At 37.7% G+C, this 23,279-nt stretch overlaps 1 protein-coding gene across 2 annotated transcripts in view; it reads right to left on the bottom strand.

Annotated features, from left to right (window-relative positions):
* The window catches only part of ASCC1 (activating signal cointegrator 1 complex subunit 1), a 115,480-nt gene that overhangs the window by 67,369 nt on the left and 24,832 nt on the right, over positions 1-23,279 (bottom strand). For both annotated transcript variants that reach the window (XM_005699171.3, XM_005699172.3), the window contains exon 6: positions 5,538-5,674. In XM_005699171.3, the coding sequence (XP_005699228.1) occupies positions 5,538-5,674 (137 nt within the window). The remainder of the gene's footprint in view (positions 1-5,537; positions 5,675-23,279) is intronic.

Below are 23,279 nucleotides of genomic sequence, written 5' to 3'. Positions count from 1 at the left end.
GTCGAAAAGAGTAGGACATGACTGAGTGCCTGAACAACCACAAATTCATTCCCAATGTTTTCCATTTTTATATTTTAATTTGAAATCTTTACATCATAAAAGGCTCAAGTTAGAAATGCCATTATTTACTGACATTTTCTCGAAGCATACCAAGTGCAAAGATTGAGATCAAAGGTCAAGAACAGTCAAGAAAAAGAAGGTAGATGATGCAATTTACACCAGGGCTTTGTTAGAAGTACTCAGGCTTCCCTGGTGGCTCAGACAGTAAAGCATCTGTCTGCAATGCAGGAGACCAGGGTTCGATCCCTGGGTCAGGAAGATCCCCTGGAGAAGGAAATGGCAGCCCACTCCAGTACTCTTGCCTGGAAAATCCCATGGATGGAGAAGCCTGGTAGGCTAGAGTCCATGGGGTCCCAAAGAGTTGGACACGACTGAGTGACTTCACTTTCACTTTTCTTTCTTTTAGGAAAATCAGGCATATCGAGACAAACAACCAATACTGATTATCGTCCCCCTAGCCAATCAGGTAAATTAATTTTGCACTATATACTTTTTAAACAAGTGTATGTGGCAGAGAAGGTAAGAGAAGGCAGCTGGAAAGGCTTGCTTTACTTGTTGGTTTCAAATCTTTTCAGCTTTTTGAAAAGAGCATCTTCAAAAAATTTTTGCCTGCACTGCAGATTTTTGGCAGGGTAATGTGTCCTATTTCAAAAGCTTTGCTGAATTTGAAAATCTACAATTACTGTTTTCATCCTGTCATGTCAAAAATTCTTAGTAACTATTAAGGATGCTCTTCATTCCCTATGCACACCAACCCTGACATGCTTAAAGGGTTCAGATTTGGCATTTAGTCACAAAAGGCACCAACAGACATAAAGGGAAGAACTCAGCTAAATCCTCACATAGCTCAGGATAAAGCTTCCATGGTTAAAATCCTGTGACCTGATTTTCATAAAGTTAAAAAAAACAAATACTTCTTTAAACAAATGTTTTATCTGCCTTTAATTTTTTTCTTAGCAGGATTATCCTAATGGCAGCCAAAAATTGCAGCTGCTTCCAGTTCTATTTAACAAAAAGTAATCTGGGAAGTTAAAGTATCAGAAGTATTTTATCTTAAACAAGGTAAAGTGGCTCTGCTTCATAAAGTAAAGCATAAAGTTTTATTTTATGCAAGACTATAAATATCTAAATACAAGAGAAAATAGTTATTTCCATCACTGAGTAAACAACAAGACAAAGTATTCCTTGCTGTTTGAAATTCAGAAAGAACAGGTAGCTGCAAACCTGATCAGCTTATGATTTTGTTCAAGAAAAATACTTTGTCTTCAAAATAATTAATAGAAAAAATGAGAACTGGCTGACAGATAAGTCTCTGTATTACAGTTTCATACACAATATCAGTTCAGTTCAGTGGCTCAGTCATGTCCGACTCTTTGCAACCCCATGGACTGCAGAACGCAAGATCTCCCTGTCCATCGCCAACTCCCTGAGTTCACTCAAACTCATGTCCATTGAGTCAGTGATGCCATCCAGCTATCTCATCCTCTGTCATGCCCTTCTCTTCCTGCCTTCAATCTTTCTCAGCATCAGGGTCTTTTCAAATGAGTCAGTTCTTCGCATCAGGTGGCCAAAGTACTGGAATTTCAGCTTCAGCAACAGTCCTTCCAATGAATATTCAGGACTGATTTTCTTTAGGATGGACTGGTTGGATCTCCTTATATATACAACATTTTATCTTGTTTTACCCAATGAATCAGGTAGCCCATTTCTACAAGACCACGTCAGAATAGGATGGGACCTGTATTTCATGATCTCTGTTTGTTTCCGAGGCAAACCACTCAATATCACGGTAATCCAAGCCTATGCTCCAACCAGTAATGCTGAAGAAGCTGAAGTTGAACGATTCTATGAAGACCTGCAAGACCTTTTAGAACTAACACCCAAAAAAGATGTCCTTTTCATTACAGGGGACTGGAATGTGAAAGTAGGAAGTCAAGAAACACCTGGAGTAACAGACAAATTTGGCCTTGGAGTAGAGAATGAAGCAGGGCAAAGTAATAGAGTTTTGCCAAGAGAACACACTGCTCATAGCAAACACTCTCTTCCAACAACACAAGAGAAGACTCTACACATGGACATCATCGGATGGTCAACACCAAAATCAGATTGATTGTATTCTTTGCAGCCAAAGATGGAGAAGCTCTATACAGTCAGCAAAAAAAAAGAGTGGGAGCTGACTGTGGCTCAGATCATGAACTCCTTATTGCCAAATTCAGACGTAAATTGAAGAAAGTAGGGAAAACCACTAGACCATTCAGGTATGACCTAAATCAAATCCCTTATGATTATACAACGGAAGTGAGAAATAGATTTAAGGGACTAGATTAGATAGACAGAGTGCCTGATGAACTATGGACCAAGGAGACAGGGATCAAGACCATCCCCATGAAAAAGAAATGCAAAAAAGAAAAATGGCTGTCTGAGGAGGCCTTACAAATAGCTGTGAAAAGTAGGGAAGTGAAAAGCAAAGGAGAAAAGGAAAGATATAAGCATCTGAATGCAGAGTTCCAAAGAATAGCAAGGAGAGATAAGAAAGCCTTCCTCAGAGATCAATGCAAAGAAATAGAGGAAAACAATAGAATGGGAAAGACTAGACATCTCTTCAAGAAAATTAGAGATACCAAGGGAACATTTCATGGAAAGATGGGCTCAATAAAGGACAGAAATGGTAGGGACCTAACGGAAGCAGAAGATATTGAGAAGAGGTGGCAAGAACACACAGAAGAAATGTACAAAAAAGATCTTCACAACCAAGATAATCACGATGGTGTGATCACTCACCTAGAGCCAGATATCCTGGAATGTGAAGTCAAGTGGGCCTTAGAAAGCATCACTACAAACAATGCTGGTGGAGGTGATGGAATTCCAGTTCAGCTATTTCAAATCTTGAAAGGTGATGCTGTGAAAGTGCTGCACTCAATATGCCAGCACATTTGGAAAACTCAGCAGTGGCCACAGGACTGGAAAAGGTCAGTTTTCATTCCAATCCCGAAGAAAGGCAATACCAAAGAATGCTCAAATTACCGCACAATTGCACTCATCTCACACGCTAGTAAAGTAATGTCAAAATTCTCCAAGTCAGGCTTCAGCAATACGTAAACCGTAAACTTCCAGATGTTCAAGCTGGTTTTAGAAAAGGCAGAGGAACCAGAGATCAAATTGCCACCATCCGATGTGTGGATCATCAAAAAAGTAAGAAAGTTCCAAAAAAACATCTATTTCTGCTTTATTGACTCTGCCAAAGACTTTGACTGTGTGGATCACAATAAACTGTGGAAAATTCTGAAAGAGATGGGAATACCAGACCACCTGACCTGCCTCTTGAGAAACCTGTATGCAGGTCAGGAAGCAACAGTTAGAACTGGACGTGGAACAACAGACTGGTTCCAAATAGGAAAAGGAGTACGTCAAGGCTGTATATTGTCACCCTGCTTATTTAACTTATATGCAGAGCACATCATGAGAAACACTGAGCTGGAAAAAGCACAAGCTGGAATCAAGATTGCCAGGAGAAATATCAATAACCTCAGATATGCAGATGACACCACTCTTATGGAAGAAAGTGAAGGAACTAAAAAGCCTCTTGATGAAAGTGAAAGAGGAGAGGGAAAATGTTGGCTTAAAGCTCAACATTCAGAAAACTAAGATCATGGCATCTGGTCCCATCACTTCATGGCAGACAGATTGGGAAACAGTGGAAACAGTGTCAGACTTTATTTTGGGGGGCTCCAAAATCACTGCAGATGGTGACTGTAGCCATGAAATTAAAAGACGCTTATTCCTTCGAAAGAAAGTTATGACCAACCTAGATAGCATATTCAAAAGCAGAGACATTACTTTGCCAACAAAGGTCCGTCTAGTCAAGGCTATGGTTTTCCCAGTGGTCATTATGGATGTGAAAGTTGGACAGTGAAGAAAGCTGAGCACCGAAGAATTGATGCTTTTGAACTGTGGTGTTGGAGAAGAGTCTTGAGAGTCCCTTGGACTGCAAGGAGGTCCAACCAGTCTATTCTAAAGGAAATCAGTGCTGGGTGTTCACTGGAAGGACTGATGCTAAAGCTAAAACTCCAATACTTTGGCCACCTCATGCGAAGAGTTCACTCATTGGAAAAGACCTTGATGCTGGGAGGGATTGGGGGGCAGGAGGAGAAGGGGACAACAGAGGATGAGATGGCTGGATGGCATCACCGACTGATGGATATGAGTTCGAGTAGACTCCGGGAGTTGGTGATGGACAGGGAGGCCCGGCGTGCTGCGATTCATTGGGTCGCAAAGAGTCAGACACGACTGAGTAACTGAACTGAACTGTATTTTATAACTGCATAAAATAAAATTGTTCAAGTGAGTAAATTTTCAAATTGCTCTTGTTCTGCATCAATCTTATGTGAAAAGAGTATAGGAAGGGGTCAGTGGGGAGAGATGATCCTTTGAAACAGAGCTGTTAGGTCAGATTTACATACAAGTTAAAATATTACAGTAAAAAAGAATAAGAAGTCAGCCATCAGCACAGCAATGTTCTCCCTGTCCAGACTGCTTGGATAGTTTTTGGTATCCTTATTGACTCAAACAAAATTACCTGTATTTGAAAAAAAAGAAAAAGTCTTCTGCCTTTCTGAAATACAATGAAGACTCTCCTAGGGTACCATCTTATAATGTCTGAGTAACTGTGGTAAACATAGTAAGAGCCTCCAAAGATGCCCGTGTTCTACTCTTTGGATTTGTAAATACACTAGTTCAAAGACAGCAAAGACAGTTTTGCAGATGTGATTAAGGCTAAGGAATTTGAGCTGGGGAGATTTTTCTGCATTACCTGCAGAAAATTAAATCACACGCATCTTTAAAAGCAGACAACCTGTACCTGCTATGGCCAGAGAGAGAGATGTGACAACAGACGGAGGGCCAAACAGATGCAACGTTGTTAGTGCTGAAGGAGGAAGGAGGCTACTAACCAAGGAATGTGGTGGCCTCTAAAAACAGGACTTCAAAGACAAGCAAACAGATTCTCCCCTGCAGCCTCCAGAAAGGAACACAACCCTGACAGTAACTTGATAATAGCTCAGTAAATCCTGTATCAGACTTCTGCCCCACAGAACTATAGATTATAAATTTGTGTCTTTTTAAGATACCAATCTTGCAGTAATGTATTACAGCAGCACAGAAAACTAATACACTCATACAGATAATGAAGAGAATTTCTTTTTTGACAAAGGAATGGGATGTCCTGTTAAAGAATAAAAACTCCTTAGTGAATTAGCAAAATTTAAGGTAGAGCCTTTCCATACAAATTTGTAAATATATGCTTTAAATCCACTTTAAACCTTTCACACAAGAAATCCAATGTTAAGTGTTACAAATGGGCCAATCAATAAATCTTGTTCCCATGTCACCCAGTTCCCTAAGCCAAAAACAAGTCTATGATACCAAAGAAAAAGACCAGTACAGGGCAACCACCCTTCCCACTCCTCTGGATTACTCACTCAATGAATTCCTCTTTACACTGCTGTAGCATCTCACACGTCTGCTGGATCTCTTGCTCACTCAAAAGCACCAACATCCCAATAGTTAGGTGAAGCTTTTTAGGGTTCTGGAAAATGCTGCTATCAACCCCATGATCCTGTTATCAAAGGGAGAAAAACAAGAAACTCAGCCCATACAAAACTAAATGGCATGACAGAACTGAGCAGAAAGAAATAAACTCACACATCCATGACCAACTGACTTTTCAACCAGGGTGCCAGGACAATTTAGTGGGAAAAGAAGAGTCTCTTCAACAAATGATATTGGGAAAACTGAATACCTACATGCAAAAGAATGAAGTTGAACCCATACCTCATACTATATACAAAACCTATATCAAAATGGATCAATGATATAGGAGCCAAAAACCATATAATTACACTGCTGCTGCTGCTAAGTCGCTTCAGTCATGTCCGACTCTGTGCAGCCCCAGAGACAGCAGCCCACCAGGGTCCTCCATCCATGGGATTTTCCAGGCAAGAGTATTGGAGTGGGTTGCCATTGCCTTCTCCACACAAAACTCCTAGAAGACAGGAAAATCTTCATGACCCCTTGGATTTGGCAATGGATTCTTAGATATGACACCAGTAGTATGGCAACAAAAGAAAAATTAGGTAAATCAAACTTCACACTTTAAAACTTTTGTCTATCAAAGGAGTATCAAGAAAGTAAAAAAGACAACCTAAAAAATGGGAGAAATATTCGTAAACTATATACCTGATAAGGGTCATACAGTATGCATAATACATAAAGAACACTTACATAGCTCAACAACTAAAAGACAACTCAATTTAAAAAACGGAAAATGGACTCGAGTAGACATTTCTCCGAAGAAGAAATACAAATGGCTAACGACTACATGAAGATGCTCGGTGTCTTCAGCCATTAAGGGAAATGCAACTCAAAATGCAAGGGAGGTGCCGTTTCACACCCATCATGCTGGTTATAATCGAAAGAGTGGAAAACAACAAGTGTTGGCAAGGATGTGTATCAAGGGTATGGGATTCCCTTTAGGGGTGATAAAAACATTTGAAATATTACAGAATTGGTAGCTGCACAATACGGCTAATGTACAAAATGCCACTGAATCATTCATTTTAAAATGGTTAATTTTATGTTAAATGAATTTCACTTCAATAAAGTACTATTTTTTAAAAACTGAACTGGCAGCCTGACAAAATGGTATGTCCAGGAAAAACAGAATGCTACCAAATTATAGATTCTAATAATCTTTTGTTCCTCGTCGGCTTTTAATTAGTTCAGAGCAACTGGGCCCCTTATGGCCTTACCCAAAGATAATATACTCTTTATAAAAGACAGTTTTTATCTTAGCAGACACTGCAGTATTTATAGGTAAAATATTGTGTTAAGAACAAACTGTCCCCAAGCAAAGACAGATGAAAAATGAATTTAGAGAAATATCTAGACACTGGAGTTGCCACATCAAATATGGTCATCCTTTTCTGGCATCATCATTCCTTGCACTTAAAATTTTTGTCTCTAAAAGCAGAAAAAGTAAATATATTTATGAACCCCACTGCCACTTTTAAAAAGACATAAAATTCACTTAGCATACAACTAACCATTTTAGGATGACAATCGAGTTGTATTTAGTGTATTCACAATGTTGTACAACTGCCAGCTCTCTCTTTCAAAACTTTTTCAGCACCCCATAAAAATACTTCATACTTATTAAATAATCACTCTATTATTTCTCATCGCTTATCCTCTGGTAACCTCTAGTTTGCTTTTTATCTCTTTGGAGTTTGGTACTCTGGACATGGCAAATAAAATAAATCATACTACATACAACCTTTGCATCTGGCTTCTTTAACTTAGCATGCTTTCAAACTTCATTCAAGTTGAAGCATATATCAGTACTTCATTTCTTTTAATGGCTAAATAATATTCCAATGTATGCATATAACACAATTTGATTATCCATTTAACTCTTGATGGTCATTAGGGTTGATTCTATCTTTTGGCTAGTATTATGAATAATGCTGCTTTGAAAAACATTTGTGATCACTGATGAACATAGATGCAAAAATCCTTAACAAAATTCTAGCAAACAGAATCCAACAACACATTAAAAAGATCATACATCATGACCAAGTGGGCTTTATCACAGGGATGCAAGGATTCTTCAATATCCACAAATCAATCAATGTAATATATCACATTAACAAACTGAAAAATAAAAACTATATGATTATCTCAATAGATGCAGAGAAAGCCTTTGACAAAATTCAACATCCATTTATGATAAAAAAAAAAAACCTGCCAGAAAGCAGGAATAGAAGGAACATACCTCAACATAATAAAAGCTATATATGACAAACCCACAGCAAATATCCTCAATGGTGAAAAATTGAAAGCATTTCCCTTAAAGTCAAGAACAAGACAGGGATGCCCACTCTCACCACTACTATTCAACATAGTTTTGGAAGTTTTGGCCACAGCAATCAGAGCAGAAAAGGAAATAAAAGGAATCTAAATTGGAAAAGAAGTAAAACTCTCACTGTTTGCAGATGACATTATCCTCTACAAAGAAAACCCTAAAGACTCCACCAGAAAATTACTAGAGCTAATCAATGAATATAGTAAAGTTGCAGGATATAAAATCAACACACAGAAATCCCTTGCATTCCTATATACTAATAATGACGAAATAGAGAACTTAAGGAAACAATTCCATTCACCACTGCAACGAAAAGAATAAAATACTTAGGAATATATCTACCTAAAGAAACAAAAGACCTATATAAAGAGAACTATAAAACACTGGTGAAAGAAATCAAAGAGGACACTAATAGATGGAGAAATATACTGTCTTGATGGATCAAAAGAATCAATATAGTGAAAATGAGTATACTACCCAAAGCAATCTATAGATTCAATGCAATCCCTATATCAAGCTACCGACGGTATTTTTCACAGAGCTAGAACAAATAATTTCAATGTGTATGGACATACAAAAAACCTCAAATAGCCAAAGCAATCTTGAGAAAGAAGAATGGAACTGGAGGAATCAACCCGCCTGACTTCAGACTATACTACAAAGCCACAGTCATCAAGACAGTATGGTACTGGCACAAAGAAATATAGATCAATGGAACAAAATAGAAAGCCCAGAGATAAATCCATGCACCTATGGACACCTTACCTTTGACAAAGGAGGCAAAAATATACAATGGAGAAAAGACAATCTCTTTAACAAGCGCTGGGAAAACTGGTCAACCACTTGTAAAAGAATGAAACTAGAACACTTTCTAACACCATACACAAAAATAAACTCAAAATGGATTAAAGATCTAAATGTAAGACCAGAAACCATAAAACTTCTAGAGGAGAACATAGGCAAAACACTCTCTGACATAAATCACAGCAGGATCCTCTATGACCCACCCCCCAGAGTAACAGAAATAATAGCAAAAATAAACAAACAGGACATAATTAAAATTAAAAGCTTCTGCACAACAAAGGAAACTATAAACAGGTGAAAAGGCAGCCTTCAGAATGGGAGAAAATAATAGCAAATGAAGCAACTGACAAAGAATTCATCTCAAAAATATACAAGCAACTCCTGCAGCTCAATTCCAGAAAAATAAACAACCCAATAAAAAAATGGGCCAAAGAACTAAACAGACATTTCTCCAAAGAAGACATACAGATGGCTAACAAACACATGAAAAGATGCTCAATAGCACTCATTATCAGAGAAATGCAAATCAAACCCACAATGAGGTACCATTTCATGCCAATCAGAATGGCTGCAATCCAAAAGTCTACCAGCAATAAATGCTGGAGAGGGTGTGGAGAAAAGGGAACCCTCTTACACTGTTGGTGGGAATGCAAACTAGTACAGCCACTATGGAGAACAGTGTGGAGATTCCTTAAAAAACTGGAAATAGAACTGCATTATGACCCAGCAATCCCACTGCTGGGCATACACACCCAAGAAACCAGAATTGAAAGAGACACGTGTACCCCAATGTTCATCACAGCACTGTTTATAATAGCCAGGACTTGGAAGCAACCTAGATATCCATCAGCAGACAAATAGATAAGAAAGCTGTGGTACATATACACAATGGAGTATTACTTAGCCATTAAAAAGAATAAATTTGAATCAGTTCTAATGAGGTGGATGAAACTGGAGCCTGTTATACAGAGTGAAGTGAGCCAGAAAGAAAAACACAAATACAGTATAATAATGCATATATATGGAATTTAGAAAGAGTGAAGTAAGCCAGAAAGAAAAACACCAATACAGTATACTAACACATATATATGGAATTTAGAAAGATGGCAATGACGACCCTGTATGCAAGACAGGAAAAAAGACACAGATGTGTATAACGGACTTTTGGACTCAGAAGGAGAGGGAGAGGGTGGGATGATTTGGGAGAATGGCATTCTAACATGTATACTATCATGTAAGAATTGAATCACCAGTCTATGTCTGACGCAGGATACAGCATGCTTGGGGCTGGTGCAAGGGGATGACCCACAGAGATGTTATGGGGAGGGAGGTGGGAGGGGGGTTCATGTTTGGGAACGCATGTAAGAATTAAAGATTTTAAAATTAAAAAAATAAAAAACTTAAATAAAAAAAAATAGAAAGATGGTAATGATAACCCTGTATGCGAGATAGCAAAAGAGACACAGATGTATAGAACAGTCTTTTGGACTCTGTGGGAGAGGGCAAGGGTGGGATGATTTGGGAGAATGGCATTGAAACATGTATAATATCATATGTGAAACGAATCGCCAGTCCAGGTTCGATGCATGATACAGAGTGCTCCAGGCTGGTGCACTGGGATGACCCAGAGGGATGGGATGGGGAGGGAGGTTCAGGATGGGGAACACATGTACACCCGTGGCAGATTCATGTCAATGTATGGCAAAACCAATACAATATTGTAAAGTAATTAGCCTCCAATTAAAATAAATAAATTTATATTAAAAAGAAAACATTTGTGTACAAGTTTCATGTTGACATGTGCATCCCTGGTGGCTTAGACGGCAAAGTATCTGCCTGCAATGTGGGAGACCCGGGTTCAATTCCTGGGTAGGGAAGATCCCCTGGAGAAGGAAATGGCAAGCCACTCCAGCACTCTTGCCTGGAAAACTCCATGGATGAAGGAGCCTGATAGGCTACAGTCCATGGGGTCGCAAAGAGTCGGACGCGACTGAGTGACTTCACTTCACTTCACTTCATGTTGACATGCATTTTAATTCTTTGGGATATACACTAAGGAGTGGAATTGCTGGGTCCTATGGTAACTCTATGTTTAACTTATTGAGGAATTACCAAACTGTTCACCACAGGAACGGAACAATTTTACATTCCAAGTAGCAATGTATGAGGGTTCCTATTTCTCTACACTTTCACCAATACTTAATATTTTCCTTTTTAAATTTCATTATAGTCATCCTAGTAGGTATAAAATGGTATTACATCTACTATAAGGTGGTTTTGATCTGCTTTTCACTATTGACCAATGATGCCGAACATCTTCTTATGTCCCTGTTGGACATTTGTACATCTCCTTTGCCCATTTTCTGTCTTTTTATTGTTGAGTTATAAGGATTCTTTATATATTCTGATATTAGTCCCCTATTAAATCATGTATCCCTTTTGAAGGTAATTAGGTCTCAACTTTCATTAAACTCATTTTGCAAATGAAGTCAAGAAAAAAAATTGAGCATCTTCTCCTCCAACAGGAACAAACAGGAATTCTACCTCTGAATTTCAAGTTCTTATCCCATAATCTGATCTGTGTACTAGTAAATCAGCCTAAAGGCAGAAGAATATATTTATCAAATGCAGATAGTCTTATATCCCAATTCTTGGTTTGCCTAAGACTAATTTTGTCTTGGCAAGAAGAATTAATAAAGTAATCATTTTCTAAGTGTTAACAGAGCTTGACCTATTTTTATATCTGATGAAGAGTTTTATGATTTTACACATCAACTCAAATTGCCTCATTTAATAAAAGTGATTTTAAGGAACAATCAACTTCAAAAGTGTTGAGGAATACTAAGCGCAATGCTTATCAAACCCTAGCTGGTGTAACTCACGGCAGAAGCTGTCATTTTAGAAAGGCAAGCAAAGTCCCCCAAATGATGCCAACCTATCACAACCGTATCACAACCCAGAATTGATGCCCTAGTAATAAGATCTAATATTTTCTAAGCCCTTTAGATGAGGAAAACTGAGGCAAAGAGAAATAAAGCCACTAACCCAAAGAAACACTGGTAGGAAGCAATGAAGCTAAAATTCAAACCCAGGTAGTCAGGTCCCAAAGCCTACACTTTTGATCAATATTACAGGGTCTCTCCAGCAATAGTTGCCCTGAAAAAGCTGCAACAATGTGGCTATCACCCAGAGGCAAGGCCTTACACATTTCAATAAAACTCACACAATGGGTCTGATCATCAGACTAGTCCTGAAAATAAGGCAAATCTCATAATTCCATGAAAAGAAAGGTAGTTTTAATACTTGCCTTTTCTGAGATATGAGCACCAAAAGCATAATTCATAAAAGGAGAAAAAAAAGGATTAACTGAACTTGATCAAAGTTAAAAATTGTGCTTCAAAAGACACATTAGGAAAGTAAGAAGAGTAGCCACAGAGAAAAAAAATTATTTGGGAGAAAAATATTTGCAAATCATATATCTGATAAATACAATTTTTTTTAATTTTTAAAAATTCAGTAATAAAATGGATACACCATCCAACGTAAAAATGAGCAAAGTATCCATATAATTCACCAAAGAAGATATACTAATGGCTAGTAAACATATGCGAAGTGAACATCATTAGTCTATCAAAACCAAAATGAGATACCACTTCACATTCACTAGAATAACTATAATCAAAAAGACAGACAATAACAAGTGTTGGTGAGGATGCAGAGAAACTAAACTGCACACTGCTGGGAGGGTGTAAAATGATGCAGACATTTTGGAAAAGTTTGGCAGTTCCTCAAAAAGTTAAACATGAAGTTTCAATACAACCCAGACATTTCACTCCTAGGACTTTACTCGAGAGAAATGAAAGCCTGAGTCCACATACAGACTTGTAAGTGAACATCATAGCAATATTATTTATAAAGGCCAAAAAATGGAAATAATCCAAATGTTCATTAACTGACGAGTGGATAAACAAAATTTAGTATAGAAATTCAATGAAATACTATTGGGCAACAGTAATAATATTAATAAACCACAAAAATAATACCTAAGTAAAACAGCCAGATGTGAAAACTACATATTATATGAATCCATTTATATGAAATATCCAGAAAAGGCAGATCTATAGATACTGAAAGACAGATGGTTGTCTGGGATTAGGCATAAGGGATCTTTTTAGAGTGACAGAAATGTTCTAAAAGTACATTTAGATTATGGTAATGATTGTACAACTCTGTAAATTTACTAAAAATGACTGAACCATACACTTGAAAGGGGTGGGGTTTTGGTATGTAAACTGTACTTCAATAAAGCTGTTAAATATAAAAATGTATATGTCTTTTCTTTTTAAGAGCATCTTAGCAATCCTGAAATAAGTTTTCTCCTATAACTCAATTATCATGGAATATTTTATTTGACCCTCTGATCAACTCTTAGTTGACCCTCTGGATTTGATTCCCAAAGGTCTTTCAACATGTTAAGAATACCAAGTACATACAAAAATCTTTGTGGAAGGTAAGGTATTATCTCAAATAACTGAAGCAAGTATCATTTCTGTTAATAAATCATATTAGGGCAACTGGATAGCCACTTAGAAAAAGAATAAAGTTATATGTAGTCACTGCACCAGACACAAGAATAAACTTCAAATTAAAGACTGATATGTAAATAAACAAACTATACATGTAAAAAAAATGAGTAAATTCTTCTTTAACCTGAATGCAGAAAAAGATTTTCAAACTAAGACTAGAAATCCAGATGTAGTAAGAATAAGACAAATAAATTTGATTATTTAAAGAGAAAACTTTTATATGGCAGAATATATAAGCAAGTCAAAAGACAAACAATACACTAGAAGAAAATATTTACAATATATGTCACAGATAAAGGGTTAATATCTCTAATATATAAAGAACTTTTAAAAACCAAAGGAAAATGAATAAAATACTATTGCTATTAAGCAATGGATAAAAGACATAAACAAGACACTTCACAAAAATAAAAATGACTCAAACATGGGAAGATGTACATGGTTATTCAAAAGAATTCCAATTCTCAGGAAACATATACTGAGGTATTAGTGTAAAGGGCCGTGACATATGCAATGCACTTTATAGAAGCTCAGAAAGAATGACAAAAGAGAAAGAGAGAACGATAAAGTAAATTACTAACAACAAGCAAATCTGAGTAAAGGGTACTATTCTCAGTCTTACAACTCTTCCGTGAGTTTAAAATTATCAGTATCCCATCGCTACTGTAACAAATTACCACAAACTTAGAGGTTTGAAAGTGAAAATCACTCAGTTGTGTCCAACTCTTTTCGACCCCATGGACTAATAGAGTCCATGGAATTCTCCAGGCCAGAATACTGGAGTGGGTAGCCTATCCCTTCTCCAGCAGACCTTCCCAACCTAGGAATGGAACCAGGGTCTCCTGCATCACAGGCAGATTCTTTACCAACTGAGCTATCAGGGAAGCCCACTTAGAGGTTTAAAAACAATACAAATGTATTATGTTACTATCTGGAAAAAAGAAGCTCAAGAACCTTTTTCCCTTACCTTATTCTCTGGTAGCCTACCACTCTAGTCAATTTGTATTAACTGACCACAAAAAATGCCAAATACTGGGAAGCCAAACATTGATAACGCAAAAGAGCAAGAAAAGGAACAGATAGAATACCTAAAGGCCACATAATCTGAAGTCTCTGGGGGAATTCTGAGTCATAGGAGTTCCAACAGTCTTCAACTATACTGGAGATTATATAATGCATATGCAACCCTACCGGACAATCTTTTAAATAAATGAAGAAACGCCCTAAATTTTACCCTGCCTAGCAATGCCATCTACCAAGAAAAGCTCTTCTCTTATTGAATTATCTAAATTTAATGTGGAACCAAACAATCTTCAAGGCAATGGTATAAATCTCTAGAGTCACTGTTTTTCTTTGCTTGGAATATATCATATTCCTACCCGCAAGCCTCTTCACTGAAATGAATAAAGGCCAACAACAAATTCTTTACTCCAGGGGCTTAATTACATTGGGCCCTGCTCCAAGTTCACCATTACGCGGAGCTGGAACTATTTTACTTCATTAGGCTGGCCACCCAGGCTGGCGCCTGAAAATTCTAATGGTGGTGACCTTCCACCCAGCAAGCAGAAGCAAAGGGTGAAGTAACAGGAATTCCCTAGGGCAGTTCTATCTCTACTGGGGGTGGGGGGCGTATTCTTTACGGCTAAGCCACATCTATGAGCCTCAGTTTCTTTATTTGTTAAATAAGACCTCATCTAAGGAAAAAAATACATGCAAAAGCTACCTCCGCAGAAAGTTTTGTCTGCAGGCCTAAGCCCAAGTTCAGAGTTCAACATCAAGCTATAACTCAGCATACGTGCGTGCTAAGTTGGTTCAGTCACTTCCGACTCTTTGTGACTCTATGGACTGTAGCCCACCAAATTCCTCTGTCCACGGCATTTTCCATGCAAGAACACTGGAGTGGGTTCCCATGCCCTCCTCCAAGGGAATCTTCCCAATCCAAGTATCGAACCCACATCTCTTATGCCTCCTGCATTGGCAGATGGATTCTTTACCAATTGTGCCACCTGGGAAGCCCATAGCTCCATGATTTACTAGCAATCACCAACCACACAGTCACAGGCTCTTCACTGATCTCACTTTTAATCCAGCCCTCAGGCTCCAGGGGGGCAGAACTGCTGGCAGTCCTATCAGAATGAACAATTAATGAGGAATAGTGAAATCTAACAATTGCCACGCTTGGGGAAAAGGCCAATAGAGAGAAGTATGGATTAGCTCAAGTTTTTTTTTTCCTTAAAGCCCTAATAAGTCTGCAGGACAGCAATGGAGATGGGATGGGATGAATGGAGAGGGTGGGATGAATTGAGAGAGTAGCATTGAAATATACACATTACCTAATCACATGTAAAATAGATAGCCAGAGGAAATTTGCTGTAGGATGCTCTGTGACAACCTAGAGGGGTGGGATGGGGTGGCAGGTGGGAAGGAGGTTCAAGAGGGAGAGGACATATGTATACCTTTGTCTGATTTATGTTGATGTAAGGCAGAAACCAACACAACAGTGTAAAGCAATTATCCTCCAATTAAAAATAAATTAATAAAAATAAAACAGAAAGCCCCAATAAGAATTCAAACTGATCTGTTGAGGTTGGGATATAACTTAGATATATCTGCCAGAGCTCTCAGCTAGCAGAAAGGAAGCCTCTCAGATTCAGATCCCAAAGGTCATGCTCAATTACATGAGTTAAGAATGCCTATGAATATGACCCAAACATGTAGCACAAAACATAATTTACAGCACACTGCCTTGACAGTACATGCTGAGAGGCACAGACAAAAAAGTAATCTTCCAATTATATTCACACATATCATCTTCCAGGAACTCCAGGTATAACAGAGATTTGGGATTTAGCTACAAGTCTTGTAACCTGGAATACAGGGTCTCAGGTTCTAATTTCAATGCAGTCATAAACCAGCTATGATCAGGCACCATCTCACCTCTCTAGACCTTGGTCTCCTTCTCTGTAAGATAAGGGAGATGGCCTAGTTTACTTCTAACTCAAAGGTCCTATATATATTTTTTACATGCTCTCACAAAACCTATAAATAAGTACAAAACAGGTATTTGCGAGGTGTCCACCAATTCACTTCCTGATATCCTATGCAAAGAAAAGAGGGAATTAGTATGGAAGCCTTCTCCTCCTGTGCTCATTATATTTTCTTTTTTTATGGCCAAATCCCAGAAAATCACTCCTGGGTAAATGATATAAACCTCATTCACATAGGAAAGTTATTCATATAGGCAGAAAGTTATTCATATATTCATAAAAAAGAGCATTTGGTTTTGCAACCAGATAGGCCTAGGGTCAAATTCTATTTCTGTCACTTATCAATATTACCTGAGGTGAGTTAGTCATTGCTCTGAAACTCAATTTCATCATCTCTAAAACAGACAACAAGGGTTGTGCTGAAGCCTCTGGAACACAGTAGTATGTAGTAAGTACAGATTTTACCCCTTCTTGCTTTTTATGTGACTATGCAACACTCTAAATGCCATCTTTACTCTTCCTTCTAAAGCACGGCCAAGAGCTAATCAGGCTCTGCTGAGTCATATCTATTCTTTAGGGATGTTCACAAAAGCTGACTTTGATTTGAGAGTCTCTATATGTTATGTTGTTATGTTGAATAAACTTAAAAACAGGGTTTGACTCTTCTCTCTTATAAATTCTATTCAGACATAATTACAGGAAAGAAGAGAGGCTCTTAAAAACAAAGAGCAAATATTCAAGGATCAGCTTTTACAGTGACCAGAAAAAAATGAATGTTCTCACTTATTGTTTAAATATCTTTACCAATTAAAAAGGAGCAAAGGGTATCTCCCCTTCACTAAAGGATACATCTCTCTTAAGTAGATAAGCACAATGAGTACTCAAACCTACTTTTCTAAAAGTTTAACTAGTTCCTCCATAAGTTACTTGTAAGTACCAGCTGGCAATCCACCTACCAACCTACATTTATTCCCAAAGACAACGATCACGTAAACAGTAGTGGTGAGTTAATGGTAAACCTCCTATTCAGGTCAGACTCTCATCTCCTACATGGTAACCTGTACTGTTATTACAACAGCAAAAGTCTTCCTTCAAGACTGTTCAAGCGTCGCCTCCCTTATTAAGCCTTTCCAAACACTGGAGAATCTCTCCTCTGGGCACCCACTATACTTCCCTCGAACAACACTTAACTCTCAATACTGTAACTCCTTCTACAAGAACACTATTTTCCCCCTAGAATATGGGATCCATATTAAAGCAAAGGTAAATATCCAAGATAAAGTCCATTGTTAGTATAAAATATATAGTCTGGCCAATAACAGATGTTTAAAAAACAGCTAACGAACGAATAAAAGATAAACACAACCACCATCTCCATCCAAATGGTGCACTGTATGAATCTTGTTATTATAACATCTCCTTTTCTGACTTTCCCACCTAACAAAAGACCTCAGGCATTCACAACTTTTATTACAATCAAAGACAACCACAGACACACCTTGTTTAACTGTGCTTCGCTTCACTGTGCTTCACAGATACGTTTTTTACAAATTGAGCTTTTGTAGCAACTCTGAGTGGAGCAAGACTACTGGCATCATTTTTCAAACAACATTATTTTTAATCAAGATATATACGCTTTTAGACACCAAACCGGGAAACCAAAAAATTCATGTAACTCACTTTATTATAATATTCACTTTATTGCAGTGGTCTGGAACCAAACTTGCAATATCTCCAAGGTATGCCTGTTATCTGTCTTCGTTCTAAATTAGTTCACAAGATAATTATAAATCCTGCAGCTCCCTTTACACATGAAAAATCCTAAATTATACACTAAAGCTTTTATATATAAATTTTCTTCTTCAGTGAATACTACTAAATGGAAAAAAATTATCCTAACTTGGGGAGAGGGTATGAACCCCAGATCCAAGAGCCATTTCTGCCTAGTGTCAACCTTCAGACTACAATATGAGCAGAATGATGTAGTTTTTGGTCTATAAACTATCAGGTTCTCCAGGCAGCCGAAAAAGTCCCCTGTTGCTTCAGACATATCTATAAGCTTTCAGAATGCTCCACTGAACACAGTTTTGAATTACTATTTTTCATTACTGATGTGCTTTCTACTAGACCCTGCTGTGAAATAAAATGGAATTATAGCAGCATTACTAGCTATAGATAGATTGAGAGATATACAGGGTTTTAATATATTATGCTTCTTGAACTTGCAGACAAGACATCTTTGAATCTTAATGCAAGACAGCTAACAGTGAAAAAGTGCAGTTCATCTGCAGATCACATAGATGAAAAATACCTTTCTGATGTCTGTGAGTAGCTAAATCCTACATTAAATACTCAGGCTTAGGGAGCTGAAGCACAAGGATGATGGTGTTAACGTCTGTAGTCAAACATTTCTTATATAATTGATCAGCAGAAAAGAAAATTATTTCAGGAAACGTTATTCTGAAAGGTAAATACAGGGTTTCCTTAAGAGAATCAAGGGTGGGATCAAGGACAAGCATACTATCAAATAAAGAAAGAAAAGGGGCCCACTATTTTAAGGAAGAAAAGAATTCTAGGAAGGGTGAGGGAAGGGAAGGATGAAACCCGAGAGTAGAAAAGTAGTTATCTGCTGAATCAAAACTGTGACCTTCACCACAATGTTTTAAAATGAACATTAATAGCTATGATGGGCAGAATTCTAAGAATGACCCTCAAAGACCCTTAACCTCATAGAATCCCCTTTGACTGTGGATAGAACCTGTGAATGTGATATCATTGCTATGATTATACTATATTATATTACAGTATATAATGGCACAGCTGACCTTAATATAGGCAGATTACCCCAGTAAGCCTGATCTATACACATGAGCTCTTTATAAGGCAGAGTATTCTCTGGCTGGTGGCACAAGTCAGAGTTGTAAAGCACAAAAAGGATATGACAGAAACAAGAACGGCCACATATCAAGGGAACAGGGACTTCAGACCTATAGCCACAGGAACTGAAATCTGACAACACTGTGAATGAACCTGGAAGTGGATTCTCCTCCAGGGCCTCCAGATAAGAGATCAGTCTGGCCAATGCCTTGATTTTGGCCTTGTGAGACTCTATGCAGAGAATGCCACAGAGTCCACCAGGTCTTCTGATCTACAAAACTACTACAATATTGTGAAATGATAAATGAGTGTGGTTTTAAGCCGCTAAGACTGTGGTAAATTATTACACAGCAGTAGAAACCGAATACAGTAGAGCAAGATTTAAATGCAAACTAATAAATTCCTTTTTCAACATTACCTATATTCCTATTGCACCTCAGAGATCCCAAAAGAACTTCACGTACTTGGCACAGCTACAAAGAAGGATAAATACGCCTTCTCAAGGAAAGAAAAAAATTAATACTATGAATGAATTTTTAAAAAGATAAAGAATCTCACCTCCTTCAGTCCCGATTCAGGAGTGAAGATGGATAACCCTAATGAACAGAAGTCCTTCTTTTTAACATCTGATCCACATGATAACTTTTTTTTAACTATTAGGGAACAGAATATGATTTGGAGTTGAAAAACTCAAGCACAAATGGGAAGACCCCATGGAGCTTTTCTGAATGCTCAGTGAAAGTGTCCGTTGCTCAGTCATGTCCGACTCTTTGTGAACTCATGGACTATAGTCCACCAAGCTCCTCTGTCCATGGAATGAATTCACCAGGCAAGAATACTGGAGTGAGTAGTCATTCCCTTCTCCAGGGGATCCTCCTGACCCAGGGATCAAATCCAGTTCTCCTGCATCGTGGGCAGATTCTTTACCGCAGGAGCCACCAGGGAAACCCATACTGTGCAAATCACTACCCAACTCTAGTCAAGGTTGGGCCCGAAAAAATCTTGCTGAAAGACTGGTGCAAGTGGTTACAGATAAGCAAAAGATCTTCAATTTAAACAGTTTTTGGAGGCTTTTTGGTTACGGTTTTGGTTTTAGCCATGATGTGCAGCATGTGAGAGCCTAGCTTCCCAGCCAGGGACTGCACCTGCACCTCCTGCACTGGGAGCACAGAGTCCTAACCACTGGACCACCAGGAAAGCCCCTAACGGTTTTTTTTTTTCCCACTCAAATAATTTTCCACAGTGACTCCAAGAACCAATTTCATCTATCTTGTTCTATTGGACTGTATAAACTGCAGCCGTTACTAGGACCTACATAACTTTGCATCATCTGTCCTGCTTAGCATGATGGACCTACTAGCTGTGGTACCTTGAGAAAATTATCATCTCTAAACTTCAGTTTCTTAATAAGTAAAATGGAAAAGCAATATCTAACTCAAAGGGAAACACTGATAATGACACAAAATAAGCAAAGGAGGCATTTAGAACACTGTCTAGCATAATGCAAGAGTTATTTTCTTTTATCAGATCAAGGTCAATTAAATGAATAAAAATGGTAAACTCAGCCTTGTTTACAATATTACAAATTATTACAAGAAAACATGTATGAATAGCAGCATTATTTATAAAAGCCCAAAGCAAAAACAACTCAAAATATTCATCAAGTGATGAAGGCATAAACAAAATGTGGTACAGCCATACAATGGAATATTACTTGGCCATTAGAAGACATGAAGTAGCATTACATGATAAACCACGGATAAATCTTAAATACATTATAAATGAAAGATGCCCAGAGACAAAGGCCCCATATTGTATGAGTCCATTTCTATCAAATATTCAGTATAGGCAAATTCATAGAGACAGAAAGTAGATTAGTGACTGTTAGGGACTGGGAAGAGGGAGGAATCACAAAGAAGAATCAAGCTCTCATTCCCAGACAGAAACACTAAATAAACAACATACAGATGAAAGTAGCTTTGGGAGAATGCTAGAGATGAGTTAAGAACCTGCAATAACCAGACAAATGCCTAACCAAAGGAAAACTGCACTCAAAATCGTAGGAACCCTCATGTTTTCTCTCTGTCCCTTGCCCTATACTCTGCCCTAGGACATCACAACAGATCAGAAGGAAGCCACCCAGTTTCTGCTCCTCCAACAGGGGAGAAGAAGAGTAAAAGTGGTTTGCAATGTTCCGGCTTATTAAGAGGCTGCCTGAGGAACTGGTTTCTGTCTTGCCTAACTTGCAGTGCTCTTGGAGACAGAAGCATAGTCTGTATATCAGTTGGAGGCCACTGTAAGAAGTGTTAACTGCCTGCAGAGGGAGAAAAGGAACCTCAGGAGATGGCAAATCTTTTACCAGGGACAACAGATTACTGGGAGAATACAAAAGAATCACTAAACCTCTAAGGGGAGGCACTGGGTGAGAACTTAGAGAAATTAAGACATTTTAAAGCAGACATGTATACATATATATGGGAGAACTGAAACAAAAGTACAAATACAGGCCAAAGAAAATGCATCCCCAGAAAAGGCTTCAGAGGACCCCGAGATAAATCTGAGACAATTTTAAGTATCAAAATAATTAAGCACAACAGTAAATTATAAGCCCTTGGAAAATAAAATTTGTGAAATCACACTCATAACAAATAAATTTAAAAGTAAGGTGAGAAGGAAGGTCTCCTGCTTACAAATGAATGCAGAAAATTGAATACTAAATGCAGGGCAAGTGCTAGAATCATTTTGCAAGCAACATCAGGTGAGAATCACCAGTGGATGCTAAGCCTGAGGAAAATGCCAGCGAGAAGCAGGATACGGCATCCAATGTCCATTCCAATCAAAAGTAAATAAATAAATAATTTTTAAAAACATTCCAAAAGAAAAAATATCCTATAATCAGTAAAAATTATCTTTCAAAAAAGACGAATTAAAGACATTTCATACAAAAAAAAAAAAAACTGAAAGTGTACCCAGTACCAGCAGACTATAAGAAATCTTACAGAAAGTTGTTTATAAATAGAAGCAAGATTAATGACATTTAGACAAAGGACAGAAGGAAGGGAAAAAATGACATATTGTGAGATTCTTAAATTATATGTTAAGTTATATAATATTATTTGAAGGTGATGAATTAAATACATATTGTAAACCTATCAACATTTACTAAAAAATAAAATGGTTGTAGCTAATAAGCCAACAGTGTCAAGAAAATGAAAGTTTTAAAAACCCTCAATCTAAAAAATGTTAGGAAAAAATGAACAAAGGAAAGATAAGACCAAAAAAAAAAAAAAATCACAAAATGGTAGACTTAAACCCACCTATGTCTATAACTACATTAAAAGTAAACAATCAAGTCATTCCACTTAAAAGGAAGAGATGACAGACCAAATTTTTAAAAAATCAATTATATGCTATCTGTAAGAAATCCACTTAGGGACTTTCTCATCGTCCAGTGTTTAAGAATCTGCTGCCAATGCAGGGGACATGGGTTCATCCTGGCCTAGGAACTAAGATCCCACGTGCCATGGAGCAACTAAGCCTGTGCATCACAACTACTGAGCCCACAAAACACAATTACCGAAGCCCAAGCACTCCAGAGAACATGCTCTGCAGGAAAATAAGCTACCACAGTGAGAAGCCTGAGCATGGCAACAAAGACTAGCCTCCGCTCGCTGCAACTAGAGAAAGGCTGAAACCATCAATGAAGACCCAGGACAGTCAAAAATAAATTAATTTAAAAATAATAAATAAAAGTAAAAGAATAAAAATATATATACAATGGAAAATTCAAATCAAAGAAAGCTGGAGTGGCTATATTAATATCTAAAAAAGTAGACTTCAGAACAAGGAATACTGTCAGGGATAAAGAGGGACACTTCATAATTCTAAAGGAACTGATCTGCCAAGAAGATATGGAAAAACTGACACAACTGAAAGGAGGAATAGACGAATCTACAATTACTGTTGGAGATTTCAACAGTCCTCTCTCAGTAGTTAACAGAACGAGTAGACAGAAAATCAATACGGATATACAAGACAATGATCACT

This window comes from Capra hircus, chromosome 28 (genome assembly GCF_001704415.2).
Source record: "Capra hircus breed San Clemente chromosome 28, ASM170441v1, whole genome shotgun sequence".
Classification (NCBI taxonomy): domain Eukaryota; kingdom Metazoa; phylum Chordata; class Mammalia; order Artiodactyla; family Bovidae; genus Capra; species Capra hircus.
Note: the sequence above shows the minus strand (reverse complement) of the source record. Positions and strands in the feature narration are given on the sequence as shown.